The following is a 21,824-nucleotide window of genomic DNA, read 5'->3' on the forward strand; positions in this document are numbered from 1 at the left end:
ATATCTCTATTTATTATGGCAGATGCCACTACGAATATTTTAATTTTGTAGATTTTCAGTATAAACAATTTATTGTTTGTAAAATTTGAGATAGATATTAAAGAAACATTGATAATTTTCAAACACATCATTCAAGTTTTTCCACCTTAAACGGTAAAATAATTATAGAAAATTAGAAATATCACGCAATAGTTTTTTGTTCTTAATTAAGTGTAATTCGGACTAATTCCCTACAGGTAAATCCGTAACGTACCGGCAAACGTTATTTAGCTAGGTTTTCGAAAAGGCCAATTAACCAATCATGTACGGTTTACAGATCACATGCTCCTCCATGTACCGAAAGCAGGTCACGTGCTCCTCCATGCCTCATAAGTTAAACGCGTACCAATACCCTGCGGTCTCCAGACCGCAGGGAATAAGCAATGACAACTTGTCGTATCATCATGATAAAATCAGACCAGCTTGTACTAGGCAAATTTGTCTTGCCAATAAGGGTCAAATTAACATAAAATAATCACCCTTTGATCATTATGAGCAAAATTTCTAAAGCAGCAAAATGTATGTTTATTTGAGGTGGATTTGGAAGTTTCGTTGGCACAAAACATGTTGATCTCGCAAGTAATGTTTCAAGTTTGATACATGTATTTCATTTAACGTAAATGAAAATATATAGCCTTATATTTTTAACGGTTACTGAAAGATATTTCTATTGTGCTATGCATATGTTTGCACATATAGGTATGAAAATACGTGTACGTCTTTTTTTAATGCAAGAGAAAAATGTTGACCAGAATTTTTATTTTTGATTTTTGATTCTTTTTGTTGGTGTTGGTTTTTTTTTTCAAAGTAAAAAAAGAGCAAGACATTTTACTACATTAGGGTGTTAAATTTATAGCATCGGTTTATTCACATTACAGAAACAAATAGTTATGACACATAAAGCTATCGACGACAACAAATCGCGCTGTAATGAAAATTAAAGTTACAAGCAAGATTTTACTACATTATCGAAGTTAAAGTTATAGCATCGGTTTATTCATTATGCAGCAACAAATAGTTAAGGAAATGTTCCATATGTTTATAGATATCGACGACTGCAAAGGAATTATTTGCCAAAATGGCGGCACTTGTCGAGATGGTTTGAACAAATATACTTGTATCTGCGCAGAAGGCTTTACATCAACGCACTGCGAACAAGGGTTTTTGGCGTTTTCTTATTTTAAAACAAAAGGGTTACAAAAAATTTTTTTTTTTTGATATCTTTTTATAAATTTTCAGGGATGATGTTCGTTTATTTTCTCGGGGCATTTTTTTAATGGGGAAAATGCACCATGTTTTATTTGGGGGCGGGGGTTGGGGTGTTGGGTTAAGTGTCGCACCAACACTGTAACTTTCCAAACTTTAACCTTGGTTTTTTGAAGGAAAACCAGACTTTTTTTTCCCCAAAAAAATTTCCCAAATCCCCCCTCCCATTTATTTTTCCTGTACCCCATTAAAATTGGGCACGGGTTGTAAGAACCACGGGGACCGTTAAAATTTTTTTAAATTTTTTTTTCAGGACGGTGCGTCTCTATTTAACTTTTCTTTTTGTTTCTTCTTTTTAAAAATTTAAATTGTAAACCCCCAATTGTTTACCAACTAAAAAATGACAAAACATAAAAAAAAAGGCTGAATCCAGATGTTAGAAACTAAAAAAAATTTTATTGTTGGGTTTATTTAAAATTCTTTTCCCGAGATTGAAAAGTAAAAATTCAACTGAATTATTTCTTATTTTTTTTCAAATAAAAAGAATTCAAAAAAAGAAAATAACTTGAAAATTTAATATTTAATCAAGGGAAAACCCTTTTAATTTAATAAAAAAAAGAAATACTTGAAGTCACGTAAATTTCTATTTTAAATTAGTTTTTAAACTTATGTTTACTTTTAAAATTGTATATATCATAAAAGCTTGATATGACTCTTTTTTAAAGTTTATTCAAAATAATGAACCCTTATTAAAATTTTTTTGGGAAAATTCATTTTTTTAAAAACTTTGATTAAAACTTTTTTGTTCTTTTTTACTTTTTTTTTTTTTAAATTTTTGGTTTTTTTGTTTTTTTGCCCTTTGGGAAATTGTTACGGGAAAAGGTTTTAAATTAAAAAACCCCTAATTAGAACATTTTTTTAAATTAACTTTTTTTTAATTTTTTTTTTAATTTTACTTTTTCCCCGGTTTTTTCAAGGGGTTTTCCGTTTTAAAATAAAATTTAAATTATGGGGGAACGTGATATAATTTTACTTATTTGTTTAAGGGGAAAAGGGATTAATTTCCTTGATTTTTAATTTTAAAATTTTTGGGGGCAAAAAGGGGTTGAAAGACCCGGGTTGAGGTTAGTTTACAATTTTACGCCCAGAAAATTTAAAATAAGAACAAAATATCAAGCCATTTTTTATTATTTCTCAAATTTATAAAAATTGTTAATAAAATGTTCCTTTCAAAGGGGGTTTTCCGGGGTTTGCTTGAAATAAACACTGTGGGGTCGTCCCATTGTGGATGTTTTTGAGGTCGAAATTGCAAGAAAGAGGGATTCGTTTTTCCGGGGGTTTATCAGATCCTTTATTTTATAATTAAAATGTTCAAAAAAACATAATTAACACCCCCCCAAACATAAAAAAAAGTTTTTCCAAAAAATTTTGCTTTTTTCCCCGCTTTACAAATTTTTTTTTGAGGGGGGAAAATTCAATTAAACTAAAAAAAGGGAAAAAAAAAAATTGTAAATTTAAAATTTTAAAAATTTTTTTTTTTCTTTTTCCCCTTTTCCAAAAGCTTCTTCTTAAAAGGGGGCCAAAATTTTAAACCCTTCCTTCCCTTTCCCCCCTTAAACTTGCCCCCGGGTCCCCCGTTTAGGAAAACTTGGGTTGCCAACCCCCCAAAGGGGGGAAATATAAAAAAAGTAAAACTTGGGTTTTTGGAGGGGGCTTTTAAAACCCGGCAAAGAATTTTGGTTTTAAAATTTGGGGAAAATTATTAAATTTTGGAAAATAGCACAGAAAATTGGGTTAAAACCCCTTTTTCTTTGGGAAACCCTTTAAAGGGTTTTTTCCAACTCCTTTTGGGTTTTTTTTTTAAAAAGGTAAAACCAAAGGAATAAAAATTTGTTTTTTGGGAAAACGGAAAAAAAAATTTTCGGGGGAAAATTTACCAACGGGCCCCCCTGTTTTTTAATGCCAACAAAGAAATTGCCGGTTTTTAAAAAGATCAAAGCCCGGTTTTTCCCTTTTCCAATTTTCAAAAATTTGGTTTTTTAAAGCCTAAAGGGTTTTAATTTTAAAACCCTCCCTTTTAACCCTGGGTAATTTTTCGGTTTTTTAAATTTCCAATTTTTTAAAATTTTAAAAATTTAAAATAATTCCAAAATTTTTTTTCACAAACCAAAAGGGGGTTTTTGCCCAAGTGACATTTAAAACTGAAAAAGTTTTTTCCTCCCCAATTTACGGAAAAAAACAAAAACAACTTTTCAGGGAAAGGTAAATTTTATACACTAATTCAGTTTTAAATTTTTTTTTGCCAAAACCTGTAAATTTTTGGCCCCCTTTCCGCCCCGGGAAAATTTTCGGGACAAAAATTTTTTTGAATTTTTTACCCAAGTTTTTGGGTTTTTTTTTTTAAAAAAACAAAAAAATTTTTGAAAATTTGTTCCGGGCTTCCCCCCCAATTTTTGGGAAATTTTTAAAGTTTTGAAAACAAACCGGGGCCCGGGGAATCCTTTCCTTGCTATCCCTTTTTTTTTAAAGACCCCTTTTTTTTTTATCAACCCCAGGGAAAAGAACCCAAAAAGTTGGTTTAAAAGGGGGGACCTTTTTGGGGGAAAAATTAAAACCCCTTTTTCTTTTTTTACCCCTTTTTTTTTAGATTTTTTTCCCAACCCCGTTTTTTTCTTTAGTAATTTCTCGGGGGCGGGACAAAAGAAAAACCCCCCTCCAAAAAATTCCCTTTTTTTTTTCAAAATTTTTTTTTAAAATCTGGCCTTTTGGGTTCAAAAAAAACCGGGCAAAATCTTTTTCAATTTGGTACGAAGTTTCCAAAAGGAATTTTTGAAATTTAAAATTTTCAAAATTTTTTTTAAAAGAAAGAAAATTTTAAACTTAAGGGGATAAACAATCCCCCAAGGAAAATTTGGAATTTCAAAAACCCGTTTTTTGATAAAAGGGGTTTAAAAAAGTTTAAACTTGAACTTAAAAAGTTAAAAGGAACGGTTACCAATTTTTTCCAATACCCTTTTGGGGGAAAAATTTGGACCTTTATGTTTTTGGATTACGTTTGGAATTTTATCTTTTTTTTATTTATAAAAATTTACGACTTTTGGGTTTAAATCATTGTAAAACAACTTAAATGACACTACTAGTTTTTTTGGTTGTTCTGATGTTTTAATAAAACTAAAAAAGGTATTCGTTTAAAATTTAAAGGGGCCCTTTTTTTTTACTGGACTTCTTTTTCTTTTTTTCGCGAACTAACTTGAGAAAGTTTTTTGTCTTTTTCTCGCGGTAGATCCACCTTCCCTTTCTGGGGCAATTTGACCCTTTTCTCCAACAATTTTATAAAAAAACAGGGATAAAAAAAAATGACCTTTAGACTTTTTTTGTTAATTTGTTGGGGGAAAAAATTAGGGCCTTGTAAAGGAAAAAATAAAGCGACCCGGGAATTACTTATCCGATACTTTATATTTAGTTTAGTCCTATTTGGGAGCTAACTACAGTAATGAAGATTACAAGGCAAAAAAACAATATTCATGAAACGCAGAACCAACCCAAAAAACCATTACCCTTAAAAATTTTGGTTGGTGTAGAGGACGTTTTTTGGCATTTTTTTAAAAGGTTGGGCTAAATATTTACAAACTTTTTCTCAAGGTTTTGGCCTTCTTTTAAAAAATTATTGAGTGTTTTTTTTTTTTAATGTTTAAAAATTTTGTTGTAATGTTCCCCTTTCATTCTTTTTTAATCTTTTAGAGTTTTTTAAAAGGGGAAAGACTTTTGGATGGGGGCCCGACGTTTTTAAAAAAATGACCCCAAAATTTTATTTTGAAAATTTGCAAGTGCTGATATTTTCATCGGGATGCCAAAGATAGAAATTGTAAGCAATGTTAAATAATGCTTTTCTATTGGAAATATAGAAAATATAATGAAAATTTTAAAGCATATTTTAGAGGTTAATGATTGTTACAAAATTTTATTTAAAAGCAAGATGATGTAATTTTAAAGAGTGGCCCAGCCAAACCTTTTAATTCAAAAAAAACCCTGCTCTAGTTCCTTGATGGCCGGGCCCCTTTTTGTTTGTTTAAAAGTGCCCATTTTTTTAGGGGCATTTCCCCAAAATTTAAATTTTATAAAAAACCCAATATCTATGTTTTGCTTGATTCTTCCCAAAAATATTAAAACCACACTTAAAGGAAAAAGGAGAAAATATGTTTTTAAAGGAAAAATTTTTCCCCGGGGAACGGAAATTGTTTAAAAAAATAAATTAAAAATTTTAAATGGGTTTTTTTAAAAAAAGGGGGCGGCCAAAAAATTGGGTTTTAAAATAAACCCCCCGGGGACCGGTAAAATTTTCCCCCATTTTTAAAAAAACAAATTTTTAATTTCGATTTAACCGTGGCCCCCTTTGTTTTTTTAAGGGTAAATTTTTTGTTTTTTGTTTTTTTTATCAAACAGTGCTTACATCCTTTTTTTGGAAACGAAGGGAAAACCTTTTTCATAAACCTTTTTTCCATCCCCCTAAAATTTTAAATTTAAATTTTTTTGGCCAAAGAATATTCCTTTAATTTTAAAAAGTCTTCTTTACATCCAAAAATGAAATTTGAAATTTATCATTTGGGAAAGGGAAATTTTAAATTTTTTTAATTTATTTTTTTCAAAACAAAGCATTCACCCCAAAAAAACGGGAAAAATTTGTTTTTAACAAATTTTTTTGGGGCTTATTGAAAATTTAAATCTTTGCTCAAAAAAAAAAGGGTTTAAAAATTCCCAAATTTTTTAAAATTTTAAAATTTTTTACCGTTTTTTATCAAAAAATTTTTTACAGCTTTTTTATTTGGTTTTATTTTTGTTTTTTTTTAAAAAAAATTGTAAAATTCCAGTTGTTGCAACCCAGGGCAGGGTAATTTATCTATTTTTGGAGTTTTGGGGCCCAGGGGTTTAAGGGTTCCCCGTTTTTTAAACCATTTTCCCGCACACTGAAAGGGTTTTGAAAATTTTCCCCCCAATATTTTGGATTTTTTTTTGTTTTAAACGGGTGGTTTTTTATTCTTTTTTTGGAGCTCCTTGGGTGCCTGAAATAGGCAGGGAAGGGGTCCTTTTTTCAAACGGGGAAATTTTAATGTTTTAAAATGAAAAATTTTTCCAGTTTTTTGCCTATGGATTCGTTACATACGAGCCCCCACAAGCGGTTGTTGACATCAATATCAAAGAAGATATTCTAAACTTTAGGGATATACTAGATCGACTTAAAGGTCGCTTCAAAATAGAACTTAAAAAATTAGGCATAATATTTAGGAACACCACATTGATGCTTGCTCATGATATTGAAGTAAACTTTGAAACTATGAAAAGACTTGTAAATGACTTATTAAATGACATTCTATCAGGCGACTGGAAAGCAAAGAAACGTCTTGTTGAACAGCTATGGCAAGAATACCAAAAGGTGGAACATAGGATTAAATTATTCTTTGACGATACAGAATTTATCGCTCAAAATGCTTTCAAAAATTTTACAAATATCATAAAAGATGAAATAGATTTTGTAAAAACTAATCTTAAGAATGCCATGGAAAAAGTGACAAATTCTTTGGTCATAAAAAACACGCCGGACTCCGGATATACAGGTTTCGGGTTGAAGTACACGACTTATGTTCAATTTCTTGGTCTTAAATTAGGAGAATTCGATTTAGAATTTGTTGATTCTGTCGAGCATCTTTTTAAATGTAGTCGTTTTGACGCTATCAGTAAACATTTTGAAGGCAAAAAAGCTGTAAGATTTATTGGAAGGGCATCACGTGTATTTGTTTTTTATGTATTCATAAAAATTCATCTTGGTGCCGGCATAGGTGGCGCTTTGTCAGCAGATAAAGATAAATTTGCTCTACAACTTGAGACATATGCTCAGTTTTTAGGAATGAAAGCAACAACGGACCTATTTATCACCAATAAAGGATTATATCTCTATATGGAAGGTAATGTTTGGGACATTTTCTTGGCACAGTTAGATATTTCTGCAGAAATGAAATCAGAGTGGCATCACATTGTATACAAAGTAAGTGGTCGTTTTCTAGCAAAAAGCAGAAAAAGGCGTCAAATTCAGACCAGAAGCGAATCATTTCAAGACAGTTATTTAGATGCCTTGAAAAAAGTAGTTAACAAGATTGCAGATATGGCGACAAAACGCTTAAGCCAAGCACAAGAAGGCCTCAAAGCTGCACAAGGAGGACTTTCAAAAGCTCAAGACTGGCTTGAAGAAAAGAAATCAGTTGTAAAAGTGCAAATGAAAAGTTTGATAGAGCTGTTGCCGCACTAGAAAGAGCAAAGGACAAGCTAGATGCTGCCAAGAGACCATTTGAAGAAGCATTAAGGAAACTCAGTGCTGCTCAGAGGAAGGTCGATAATCTATGTAAAATTCGATCTTGTAGAAAGTTTTGTATACCAGGAGTAAAATGTAGAATTTGCCGAAAAAAGATTGGATGGGTTAAGATTCCATATCCGTGCTGTAGATTTACAAGCTGCATGATTAAAGTTCCAAATCCTTTATGTGTTGCTGCAAACTTGGCGTGCAGAATAATACGAGGAGCTGCTTAATTTTGCTTTTTAGGCAGCCAAAAATATTTGTAAAAATTCCCATGCTTTTCATTTGAGGGAGCAAAAAACAGCGGTATCAGTTAGCCCAGTTTGTTGTTGATAAATCACGTGTCGTGTTGGATGTTGCTGTTGGTTTGCTTGATGTTGCCAAATTAGGATTAGAATTTTCAAAAGGTGTTCTTGAAGCAGCAAATGCAGTTCTTGAGGGAGTTAAAGTCGCTATCGGTGTTGCTGCTAAAATTCTCGAGTTTGTAATAGATTTTGGACTGAAAAATTTGCTTGACGTCAGAAATTGTGGCTTCAATGTGGAATTGTCAACCCATGACCTACCGGTATTTGATATTTTTTGCGACATAAATGCTTTCCGATTAGGTTGGAAAACTATCACAATAAGAATTAACTTTAAAAATATAGTGCAAAGTTTATGGAATGCGGCAAGAGCAACAATTGACATGCTTAGTAAATTGATTGGTGGTATCGGAAGAAGACGTAGAGAGCTAGAATTTAAAGCGTCTGCTAAAATGCACGCATATATTAGAAAAATAAGAGAAGCTAATTTTGACAACGGTACCTATCAGTTTTCAAATGAAAGCAATGAATTCATAGATATTGTTGATGAAATTCTTGGATTTAATAATCATAGTAATACTGATTATGAAAGTAGGTCAATAATTTTCAAAGAAAAATGTAAAACGACCACTCATGTAATGAAATTTATGAACGATGCGTTAGGATCATTGAATGAAGTTGTGAATGAATCCAGAAAGTACATGGATGAATTAGCCATTCTTAACGATCAGCTTCAACAGTTTACAATCGAAGGCCTGGCGGAAAATATGACATTAGATAATGCAGGAATAAGTAAAGAATATGCAGAACGAGATTATAACATGACAGAAGATGACTTGAATCGAGCATTAAATGAATCAAAAGCTGCCCTTGCTAATGATCCGCTTCTCAGGGAAATAAATTCGTCAGCTTCAATGGCAATGGAGTCAATGAATGCAGAAAAAAAGTCAATAGAGTCAATTAATTTTCTAGAAATTTGGTTGGATGAAATGTCAAACATTTCAAGCGAGTATTTCAATGCTTCACAATGTAATGGATTCAAAGACTGTGTCTTATATGCCATTTCCGAATTATATACTTCATTTGAAGATGAGGATATTCCAAATATAGACAACATCCGAAAAGCTATTCTTGATTTAGAATATATTCTAATAGAATTATTCCAAAACCAGTTGTCATTGATTGAAGAATCAGCAGCCGCAATGGATAGAATCATGTCATACATAACACTTATCATCGAATCTAACCCATTCTGCTCAGAAGCACCTATATTTCTAACGGTGTTGAAAAATCAAACAGTACTTAATGGTACAGATGTGTTATTTGCATGCAATGTTACCGGATCCCCGTTTCCAAATATAAAATGGTTTATGGAAGACAACCTATTACCAAACGAAACAGATATGCAATTGGTGATTAACAATGTGACATTGAATGACAGCGGCGTTTATAGATGTGAGGTTGGAAACGTTGTTGCTAATTTAACATCAGCAAACGCCTACCTTAAAGTCTTTACATACGGTAATTGCTTTAAATCACATAATTATTTTTTTTGACAGTCAACCCTATGTGTTCATAAAGAACACATAACGTGTTTTTGCATGCCGAAACTATTCGGTCACACTCATGATATATCGATAGATTTTACACAGTTGTCTGTTTGCTTGTACATTTTACGGGGAAATTTAATAAGAGGTCCTTCTGTGCTAATTAAAAATATTTAGTAAGTCTGTAAAAGGAAATAATGTGGAATCTGTAAAGATCGCCAAAGACGGCAAAATTTAACAAAAAAAAACAAAGCCGTTAGCATCAAATACTTAATGTTAATGTATGGCAAAATTGCAAAATTCACAAAGGTTTTTACATGTACATGAATACTTCATTATTTTTCTCCACAGTTTAAAAGTTGTTTGTTTTTATTTTATCTTATTTTGTCTTCTACTTGCCCGTTATCAAGGTTTATTTATATGATGTTTAAGGTTGAAACGTCTGGCATAGCTTATTGCTGTATTAATTGTGAAATAAACAGTTAAAAAGTGATTTAAATGGGATATGAAAATAATCTTCATTAATATTTATACGTTTCAGATGACGATGAATGCCAAACGGAGAATGGTGGATGTGAACATACTTGTGAAAACTTTGTTGGGTCTTACATATGTAATTGCTTCAATGGTTACAGACTAAACGAAGATCGCAAGCATTGTGATGGTATGTGCATGTAATAAAACAATTCCCTTCATTTAATTATTGTACCAAATAATGTAGTATGAACATGGCAATTTTCATAACTGTTTTTAAAAACACATATTAACATAGTGTAAGTAATCTTTGTATGAAATATTTTTACATAGATAGGAAAACACACAATTATGATAAATATTATGGACCACCTATGACTAAAAGAAGAAAAACTTGTCTAAAAAAACTAATCTCATCATGTACATTGTGTTGAAGGTTGGAAAGATAGCATCGTTTAGTAAAAGATTTCTTTCAAAAATGTTATAGTAGTACAAACGACAATAGAAATATATAAGAAAAATCCAGATAAACGTCTCGATTCATTCTAAAAAGTAATAAACTGTGTATTTACTAGTGAAAGCTTAAAACGGCCTTCAGCTTTTTGTTTTCTGTTGGAAAAACAATTCTGTCTTATATCAAATATTTCAGTAATTTTAAAAAGTGCATTATATTACTGTAAGTCTTCTTCATAACAATGGCCAGCGAGCTATACATAACGCGAGAGTAACGTTCGTTACTAAAAATAGAAGATTGGGAAACGAAACCGCTTTACTAATTTGAATAAAGAGAGCGGATCGGTAGATTAGAGGTATCTATCGAGGGGTTCCCTCATAGTTAATTAAATTTATTGTCGACAATATTCATTTCCCACCTAGATTCTTTTGATTTGACAATCATATGAAACGATTTATCTGAAAATAGCATATTTAACCTTTATAAAAGCTGAATGCCGCTTTAATTTTCAAACGTACAAAAATGTATCTTATTAGCATAATACCCTTATAATGGTGCTTTAAATGAAAGTTACATTAATTATTGACAGATTGAAGTAGAATAATGAAATACTTTTTATACAGATATAGACGAATGCTTGATTGGTACGTCAACTTGCGAGCAGACATGCTCAAATAATCAAGGATCATTTACATGCGGATGTGAAGATGGTTTTAAGCTGAACAAAGACGGTCATTCCTGTCAAAGTAAGTACTTGTAGTGCACAATCGTGCAAAATCAATGCTGAAATTATTAACTTGTTATAGTAATATTAATAATAAGTATATAGATGCATAAACACCCTACTGGAACAGAAAGTGTATGGACTTTGCAACCAGTGTAGAGCCAGGTCAGCCTGCAAATCAGTGCAGTCTGGCAAGACTGTACACTATAGGCAGACCAACTTTCAATTCCTCTGAATATCTCCAAATATGATAGACAAGTCCCATTTAAGAAATTTAGCTGATGATATGAAAAATTATAATGTAGACCTATGTGAGTTTTTGTTACAGTATTTAGCATGTTTCCAAATTATGTGAAATAGCTGAAGCTTTACTGTTTTGTATCATGCATATAACAAGATGAAGATCAAATATACTTATTTTTCTATATTTTAAAACAATATTATTTTCTTTCAGTTTCATCCGGACTAGATGACCGTATATTAGGTAACTATTATACCTAAGTTTTGTCATTCTTTATTTCTGACAATCAGATTTTTAACATACTTAATTATACAAAAAATATATGAGAAAAAAAAACTTTGGTCCATACTAATTTGCTAATCACCTAATTTCTTAGCTTACAAGTTTAACTAAAACTTTCCACAATGTTTACAAAAATTTACTGTAGAATATAGAAAATGGTAATTAAAATTAAATTACTATATCTACCGTTGAATCAGGGAAGAAAACATTATTCGAAACGACAAGTAAATATTATGGCAAAAAAGCTTTACTGTTTTGTTTATCCGTCACATGACAGTCTACGGAGACTTATAAAATTAAGCAAATCATGAATGATGCGTATGATGTCGGCTATCTTCACGTTATTATACTAAATTTGATATTTCATCTCTATTCACAGTGGTGATTGTATCATGTTGCGTTCTTGTCGTCGCTATATTTGCTGCAATCGGGGCATATCTCTACATAAAGGCAAGGTATGTCATTTAATAATTGTTTCTTTAGAAACCATTCAAACACAGTCGTTCATAAAACCATCCTATTTTGATTTATTTTAATTTCTTTATATGACAACGTCATGGCGTCACTTTAATGTAAGTCAATGGATGACGTCATTCAAAATGGCATATCAGTTATGAATGATTATATCGGTTATGACATCTTCTGGTTTTGTGATATCATGTGAAAATACTCTAATACTTCTGTTACTTCATATAGTATTGGTTAAAACTCGTCCTTAAATTATCAAACTTGTAACAGGTTTGATGTATAACCTGTAACAGAGTCGAGGATAATAAAAATTCTATATGAAATTACAACTAATCGTAGATTATATACATTAAACAATCTGACTAATGTTCAGATCTATTTAAGTATTTTTTTCTTGCATGTAGATCTGATTGCCACTGTATTTGTTTCACCTTCATTGTAATTCGGATTTCCCGAGAAAGCCATTTTAGCCATGCAATCAAACCTTCCTTTAAGATAGGCATTAAACGAGTTGCAAAATATCGTCCGCAGAAATTGTTCATTTTTTGTAAGGAAAAAATGTTTGAAGTAAGGGAGACACAGGCAAAATGTCCATTTCTTCGTTTTGATTTTTTCATTCATTTTTCTGTAAATGACCTCAAAATTAATATATGTACACTAGGCAGTCACAGAAACAAAGCTTTTCTCCTGATAAAGAATAAAATGGTGGTTTCCTAACGTGACCCACGTTGGTCTTGTTAGAGTGTCACAATAAATGTCACAGGGAACTCTGTAAACGTTAAAGAACATGTCAAATGAATGGCTTAGACGTGTTCCAAACATACAATAACCACAATATCTGTTACTGTAACTTCCGGTGTTTGTTCAAGCCTGTATGTTTTGATCAAAGTGGTTGACCACACTAAGTGAAATTATATATATATGTACATAATTATGCAAATAAAACAATTTTCAAACATCGAAGAATATGTAAAATATGTACTGAAAATATTTGTGCATATTATATGTAATCATTAAAATATATGCATTCATTTTTATTTTAAAATTTGACTTCAACTTTATAGAAAATAAATTTCTAATTACCTCCCTTTATTTACATGAAATGTTGAATTCGGTAAAATCTTTATAAATTATGCTTTTTGGAACCTACAATATTGATAAATCTTAACTTGAGCATCATATTTATGATTTAAAAACATAAAGAAAATGTGTTACAGGCTCTTTAAAACTACTTTGTGATTCTGTCAGCTTCTAAATTTCGTTAACATATATGGATATATTTACGCGTCAAATCCAAAATATATAGACGTTATACAGAAAGTCAAACTTGGACTTTAAAAATGCCATTTTAGCGTGAGTTAAATACATAAGATCATTTTAATATCTTTGTCATTAATTTGCCTGAGTATCCCTTTAAACAAATAAACTGGAAATAATAGACTCAATTAATTGGCAAGATTGATTTGTCAGTTTAGCTGCCGGCTGTATGGACAACTCGAAATCGTGAAATACCTACTCAGTATTGGCTTCCAGCGGTTAAAATAAGAAACCACATCGCTTGCAAAATTCAATACTCGCCGATGATTGGCTGTTTGAAAAGTCACGAGGTAAAAATCTATAGGTGGTCGTCAGATCATCATGCTTAGCGTTAATCAGGAGCTGATATTACTCAGATTGATGAATCATATTGATGTTATATATTTCAGATCACCTAAAGTCTTACCTGAGGTAGAAAAAGAAGTCGAGATGACAAATGTTAAACCTTTCACATACGGACCTATGCCTACACAAGAATACGGCCCTTCAAAACCCGTGTTTGATAAGAATATTCTGGTACAAGCAATTGGCAATGGGAAGGAATAATATGTTGTAAACATGTTTTATTGACTGATTTATAATGACTGAGATTTTAGTGGAAAAATATTTCAAATTATGATATAGTAATATAACGTTATAATATCTTACAAATCGTTAAATTGTGTAAACGTTTGATTGAATCTCCAGTTAGGTGAGTCTATTGATGATTGCTTGTTTTTTAAGAGTAAGGTATCTTATACGCACTTTGTAGCAATTCTGTTAGACCAGCGTCTATACAACTGACTGACTTTTTTTATCTTGATATCACCCAAAAAAGATGATGAACAGTTCTAAAATAAAAATTAAAGCTAGATAGGTGCATATATGAAAGTAAGCTATTCTGAAGAATGGTCATGTTCTAATGATCCTATAATCATCCTATACGTACTTTGTATAAAACATAAGTCAGGGTAATTTGTCTTTGATCTTGAATTATAGCGGGCATTTAATACACAGTTTAAAAAGTTCGTGCTTTCACTTGTGTGATAATTTATTCTACGTCTGTATATGTATTTGGTGTTGATGGCTACATGTCTATCACTTTGTTTGAGTGCTTTTATTTTAAATTGTTGTTTTCTTTATATATGAAAGATATTACTACGACACATTCGTGTTGGATGATATGATTTTTAGTCTGTCATATTGTTTTATGTTATCATATTCACTTGTTTTATCATTAATTAATTATATGAATTAATTGATTGATTTCAATATGAGATAATTTCATATTACTAAATCTTTACAAGAGTATACATAGCATAGTACATGTAAACAAAAAAAGACTTCTGCAGAAAGTCTGAAAAACAAACATTTTGATTTATTATATTAATTGTATTTTTAAGACATTTTACAATTTTGTAAGAAAAAAAAAGAAGAAAATAAATGCTTAATTAAGAACTTATCATCTTGTTATTAGTAAATCATTCCCCGGCGATTAAAACCTATTTTAAATAGCAATGTCAACACCGGGACATACTCATTTGTGTTAAATAACAGAGACAGTCTATGTAATAACTCTTGAGACTACACTTTGGTGATGAAAACAATATAATCTCAGCGTTGTAAAATTTATAAAATAATTTCAATGTATATAGATTTATACCCTTTAACAATATCAAATATTAAATTACTTAGGCTAATACATTGCCATATTCTTTTGGCTAAGGTAAGAGAATAACACATTTTTCAGCCAAATATTGTGTTCGCTTCAGTGTATAAAATTTACCTGAATGAAATACAGGTGGCAACCGATGACTAAGATTCATGGTCAATGTCTTACTTTTTTCGGAAACTGTAACAAGACACAAAAGTAAAAAGCTTTTACAAAATGAAAATCATTGACATTTGTATGACTTAATTGATACTTAACTGTCATAAAGATCTTATTTTTGTGTCTAAGTATGAAGATATTCCATTCAGTTATTTAAAAAAGCAATAAAACACAAGTTTGATCTTCATTGTCAAAGTCATTTATATGCCAAGTTTGAATTTATTGTGGTCTGTCCTTAATGTTATTGTTTCCAAGTATAAATGCATTTTATTCATAAATAACATATTTATAGCCAGTCATAGCAAAAGATAAAGTAGTTTTCATACATTTGACGTTAAAGTTCAAGTCATTTATGAGTCAAATTCATTTTGATCTACTAACTGTCTTGTGTAAAAGTTTGAACAAATTGTTTGCAAGTAAAAGAAACAACATGATCAAGGTTAAAGTTTGCGGACGGCAACGGTAACGACCCTATGACTATTACAATAGCTCATATTGTTTCTTCTAAACAGCCGAGCAAACAAATGAAAAATAGGCAAGTTAATGTAAAATATAACCGGTTCAGGAATAATCACAAAGTACTATACAAAACTGAGTTAGTCTGCAAGAATAATTGTCAGGTACTGTTTTTGACATATTTGACCTTGGATAATAAATATTCAATGTCCTGAATCACCCAACTCAAACCCTAGACCATTATAACTCTGCCTTATCTGGCAGTAACTCGGTGACAGAGCTTAAACTTGGTACTTAATACCCTTTAATGCTTCTTGTTAATAAATTAAACGGTCGGTGCTTTATATTGAGGATCTTTTACGACATTGTCAAGGATGATCTACACAGCCGGAATCATTAAACATACTTATTAGATCATCAAACACTATGTTTGGAAGAAAAGGCTTAAGACTAAAATCTAAAAACAAAGCTGAGTTTTTGTTGCTGTCGCTTCATAACAGTGTATGGATATATGTCAGTAAACAGACTGGATATGAATGAAATTGTTTAACGCTTATATACCGCTTTGTGATATTACCTATAAAGACTGATTAGAGATGAATAATATGCCTTAGCATTTTCACAAACGCAATAATCTTAATGTAAATTTGTCTCATCGGAAAAACACATACAGACCTTATATCCGAACACCACTCGTATTTGCAAGACAAAGTTTCAGTTTTTCAAAAACATGAATAGAAGAGAGACTTTTTAAATAATGGTACAAAGACAATCGTCGGATTTCAGTAGTTTCTGAACTTTAAGAGATCCGGAACTCAGAAGTTACACTGTTTATTCAAACAAGTCAAGCGTAAAAATTCATTCAAATCCAATGCATTATTTGTGAAAAGTAAAGGTTTGACATGTTTAGTTTATGTATGCTTGATTGCAATCGCCTTTGCATTATGTCAATATGTAAATATTAGCTTTATCGGATAAACATGTCCTCGAGTCTTCTTTGAAATCAGGTAAGTCACTGAAGACAATGCCTGTACAGTACCTTTCAAATTCAGAGGTCATTATCAATCATTTTATTGTTTTCCCTTTTTGGTGCATTTATGTAAATCCGACGATTGTCTTTGTACCATTATTTTAAGTTCTCTCTTCTATTCATGTTTTTGAAAAACTGAAACTTTGTCTTGCAAATACGAGTGGTGTTCGGATATAAGGTCTGTATGTGTTTTTTGCCGTTATTTCTGAACTATACTTAACCAGTCAGGGGTGTAACTTAAAGCAGTTATCATTTTTATAACTGAATTAAGTTATAAATTTAAGATCTACAGGTTGCTTCCCTTTGGCCATCCTTCACTTTTATATCATTTCTATAAATAGGTTAACAAGGGCACTAAATCACGCACGCTTCATTTTATTGATCTTATGTCCTGATAAGCTCCCTTTACTTTATTGTTCACAGGATTTTCAGTTCAAGATAAAAATATGAATTCTAAATATCTTGATGGCAAAGTTGGTTAAGTCATCGGGAAGCAATATAACTGAAAATTTTAACGAGTTTGAGTCTCACTTCTAACTTTTTCCCTATTTTTTCCAATTTTACTAAAGATGCACATGCATTTGAAAATAAAGGTAGTTTTGTTATACTATCGATTTTAATATACCGGTAATAATATTTTTTATCCTGTGTATTGTATATATTGCAGTAGTCATGTACTTGTGCAGTGCACTAGTATTTCAACAATACACTTTACATTTCTTTACGTCAAGAAGAAATGTAACATACATGTATTCGTCTTACAGAAAATAATTATTATTTTCGCGAAAAAAGTACAATCCGAACCAGCAGGGGTGAGTAACCAGAAGCATTCGTTAGAGTAACGATCATCGTTAAGCCTTGGTTAAGATCTAGTTAGTAATTTACCCTCTAACCTAAAACGTTCGTTATACCAAAAATTCTAACTAAACTGTCGTTAATTCTAACACGACCCGCATTTTTCCCTATTGAACATAGAAGAACCGAAAGTGTGTATTATTATGCTTGACGTTCTATATTTAGACGTGTGACGTAATCATTGATGTGACGTAACCACTATGAAATCCGACGCGCTGACAATAAGTACGGAAACAAATCAGGCGCAATTTTGCTTAATAGCAGGTACGGCAGCATTTATTTGTTTATGTCGTGTTAGAATCGAAATAATATATCCAAATCGGTGATTTTATCGCTGGATAACATCACTGTTTGTCGTTCGGATGCGCAACATTATATCACTCGGGCTACGCCCTCGTGATATAATTCCTCGCATCCGAACTCCAAACAGTGATGTTATTGAGCTATAAAATCACAGTTTGGGATATATTATTTCTTAAATAACGAATACTTCGGAGTACACGTTAGACCTTCGTTGAAGGAAAAACAACGTGTGAAGCTCTTTCAAGAAACTTTTTATGAGTTTATATTTGTTTATAGCGTATTTTCTTCCTATTTTCCTGATAATAAGTCCTTGATATGGTGTTACAATCTGTATATGTCTTAATGTGTAAAGTTATTGTTAATTTATTAATTTATTATTATTATTATTATTATTATTATTATTATTATTATTATTATCATCATCATTATGACTGCATTCATTTTCAAAATAATACGTTACCGTACTCAATAATCTTGAGTGAGCATTTTCCGTAAATGATTTTTAGAATAATTCAAAATATCTTTATGCAAGTGATGTTGTTTTTTTCATTCCGCAGACAATGGCCGCCATGCTGCTAGAGTATTTAGATAACTGACCGACTTTTGACTCTCATATATTTGAATGCTTCTTAAGAGGTTGATTAATTTCTTCAACTAACATAGAGAACACAAAGCGACCTATTGAGCTCTTGATAGTTACAGATAAGGGCTATATCACTAATATACGTATATTTTTAAAAGCCAGCAGATGGCGCTAGGGCAGGTTTCTTATTAATATTATGCATGCTTCACTTCAGGGACCCTTTTTCAAAGATTTAAGATTAATTACCAAATACATTAAAACAACACTTGGCATGTTTGTAGGAATAGATATTTTTGATAAAGATTGACCAAAATTATTCAAAATATAACATTGTAAAGTGTATTTCTGGAAAAAAAATACTGGCTGTCAAATTTGAAATTTGAATTTCCCTGGGAGGAGCCATGTGATCATTACAGGTCATGAACCTTCAATAGTAAACAGAAGCACGTGGCAGTGTTTATTTCAGGGAGAGAGGTATTGTAGCAGACCATGTATATTTCAGGGAAGGAGATTTTCAGCAGACGACACATTGGAATGCTGAATACATGATAAGAAAAAAAAACAATAACTTTTACTGACTTTTTTTTATCAAATCCAACAAATTTACAATAATCCATTAATATAAGATTTTTTTTAAAATTTCAAAGTACTGATTTAACTTGTATTTGAATGGCTTAACCTTCATGAAAACAGTAAAAGTTACTTCCAGGTATATTTCATTTACACTATATTTTGTTGTAAATATCTTGTAGTCAAAAACTACATTTCAGTAAAGGAAACTGAATGTTGCATATAAGCATAAAATTTTTATACATAAACAGCTTAAAGATATTTTAAATCCCTGTCAAGAACATTTTAGCATGTTGTTCCTATGTAAGGCACATCTTTTGGATTTGGATATAATTGTCTGACTTGATGAAGGACACATGCAGCATTCCAGTGAAAAAAAGAAAAACAACTGACTTCAAAATAATGTCTTTAATTAATCTTTGAGTTATATAAAACATCCATTAAACCTCTCCTGTGTAAAATCAGCTGTTTTGTTTACATTCTCTCTGCAGGTTAACACTGCATGCTATTTATAGTTCAGGGTTTATAACAGACAGTTTTACATCACTGATTAGTGGTTAAGGTCGCTGACTTGAGATCACAGGTCCCTCACCGCTGTAGGTTCGATCCTCACTCGGGTCGAGATTCTTTCATGAGATGGAACCATCCAGCTGGCTTACGGAAGGTCGGGTTCTATCAGCGTGCCCGCCGGCCTGAAATATCCGGGAGGGCCACTGGGTCTTCCTCCACAATTAAAAGCTGGAAAAAGAAATCAACGCCAAAAAATCTCGGCCGGACGCTCTAGGATGGCCCGACTTGAGTGTACGGTCGCCCATATGGGTTTCCGGCGGCGACCTTAAATAAACGCATTAAAAAAAATCACTGATTAGTCACACCCACAAATACTCGCTGCCGCGATTATACTTTTCTTATTTGTGTTATCTCGAAACAAGCTAACACTATTTGTGCTGCATGTTTAACAATACTTCACATTCTTTCATGTATGAAATCAAATAGATGTAATATGACATTAAAGTTTTAAATTTTTAATAATTAAAAGGCTTAGAACTTATACTAGTTCTATATACAAAGTGAAATTAAAAAGAAATCAGCATAAACGCATTCATGTAGATTCTACAATGAAAGAGTGTAACACAGTATATGGATAAAGTTTGACGCTTTTGGTTACAATAAATTCAGTGGAGTATATAAAGAAAACCATTATATACCTTTCATGTACTTTAAATTAATGGTTAACCTCTATTTTTGATGAAAAGTAGAGTTTATTAATCGGAACTTGCTTTGTTTCCCAATGTAATTTTCAAGCTAACAACATACGAAGATTTATTAATATTTTCACCAGTGTCTAACAAAGGTTATGTAAAGACAGTTTTACAGAAAAGCAGTTCATTCCTTCATTTGCATCATGAAAATCAAAACAAAAACACGTTGCTATTTACCGCCAATATTTTTGAAAGCGTCGATTAAGATATTAGCGAAGATATTATTGCCATTGGCCAACAATCATAAAATTTGAAACTGATTTATTACCTTATTCTTAAAAAATGATTCACATGTATTAAAGTTTTATACTTTGCCTTTAAAAGAAATGATAATTAACATTTTCTTTTAAATTGTGTTTAAATCTTTATTTATGTACATGTATTTCATCACAAAGAAATATCAAATCAAGACATATGTTTATATTAAGCATTTCATAGAGGAGATAACTTTACTTTTTTCTATCATTGTATATTTATCTCGAAAAGTATCCAAATTTTATTGATTTTTATTTACTTTGCACTTTAACATCTACTCTACTAGATAGTGTACTCCTCTATTTCATCCTCTATTTCATCACACACATATAACCTGTCAAGACCGAAATATCCTACATCTTAAAGATGAGGCAATGAACTTATCTAGTCTCTTCTTTTTGTATTTTGTATTTTGTTACAAATCCAAAATGTTCAGTTGTAATTATGGTCATATAACAATATTTCTTGTCTATATATTTTGCTAGAAACGTTTTATAATGTTTAAAGCAAATAAACTTGAGTGTATTGTTTTGTATTGTATTATAATGTATTGATAAATTTTATTAATGAATATGCATGTATATGTCTGTATAAAAGAACGTTCAAATTCCATTTAACAATTTTATGTATATTTCAGATATTTTCTGATGATATATCTGTTATATAAACATGTATATTTAATTACGTTTAAAACAATTTATCCTCAACACTATAATATCAATTTTTGTTGTTTTGAAATAACGGTCTAGTATAATTACTGAAGCTCATACTATATATAACGCCATTAAAATGTAACGTGACATTGTCTTCAAAGTTTATTTTAAAAATCATTGAAAATAAGAATTGAAATTGTATTGTTTATGCATTTCTATCAATGTATCATCACACTTAGTATGATTATGTACTATGTACATGTCAAAATAAAATAATGTTCTGTCCTGCATTGTATTGTATATCCGAAGACTTAGGATTGCTTTCTTTAGATGCATTTTACGGCGAACGTATGGTATACAAACAAACAAACAAACAAACAAACAAACAAACAAACAACAAACAAACAAACACAGACAAACAAACAAAAAGATTTATATAGAGTGTCAACTGTCTTTCGTAGTGATTTCGTCATATTTTGTTATTCAAATAAAAGAAATAGTTAGATATATCTGTAAGTATTTGTCTGGCCTATGATATTGTTAAATAATAATTATCAAAATGGTAACTAATAAATCCAAATAAAATATCATTCATCTAGTTTGATAAAACTTTTTCTTAATGTTCAATATACATTTGTACCTTTCAC

General features: G+C 31.0%; 1 protein-coding gene across 1 annotated transcript in view; it reads left to right on the plus strand.

Moving 5' to 3' along the window:
- The window catches only part of LOC132744278 (uncharacterized), a 37,598-nt gene extending 22,761 nt beyond the window's left edge, over window positions 1–14,837 (plus strand). Inside the window, exons 12-19 of the mRNA XM_060732937.1 lie at window positions 1,085–1,206; window positions 6,380–7,520; window positions 7,882–9,414; window positions 9,982–10,104; window positions 10,992–11,114; window positions 11,547–11,576; window positions 11,995–12,070; window positions 13,790–14,837. Of these exons, the coding sequence (XP_060588920.1) occupies window positions 1,085–1,206; window positions 6,380–7,520; window positions 7,882–9,414; window positions 9,982–10,104; window positions 10,992–11,114; window positions 11,547–11,576; window positions 11,995–12,070; window positions 13,790–13,946 (3,305 nt within the window). The 3' untranslated portion in view covers window positions 13,947–14,837. The remainder of the gene's footprint in view (window positions 1–1,084; window positions 1,207–6,379; window positions 7,521–7,881; window positions 9,415–9,981; window positions 10,105–10,991; window positions 11,115–11,546; window positions 11,577–11,994; window positions 12,071–13,789) is intronic.
- The last annotated feature ends 6,987 nt before the right edge of the window (window positions 14,838–21,824 follow it).

This window comes from Ruditapes philippinarum, unplaced genomic scaffold (assembly GCF_026571515.1).
Source record: "Ruditapes philippinarum isolate M1 unplaced genomic scaffold, ASM2657151v2 ctg4090_1_1_1_1, whole genome shotgun sequence".
Classification (NCBI taxonomy): domain Eukaryota; kingdom Metazoa; phylum Mollusca; class Bivalvia; order Venerida; family Veneridae; genus Ruditapes; species Ruditapes philippinarum.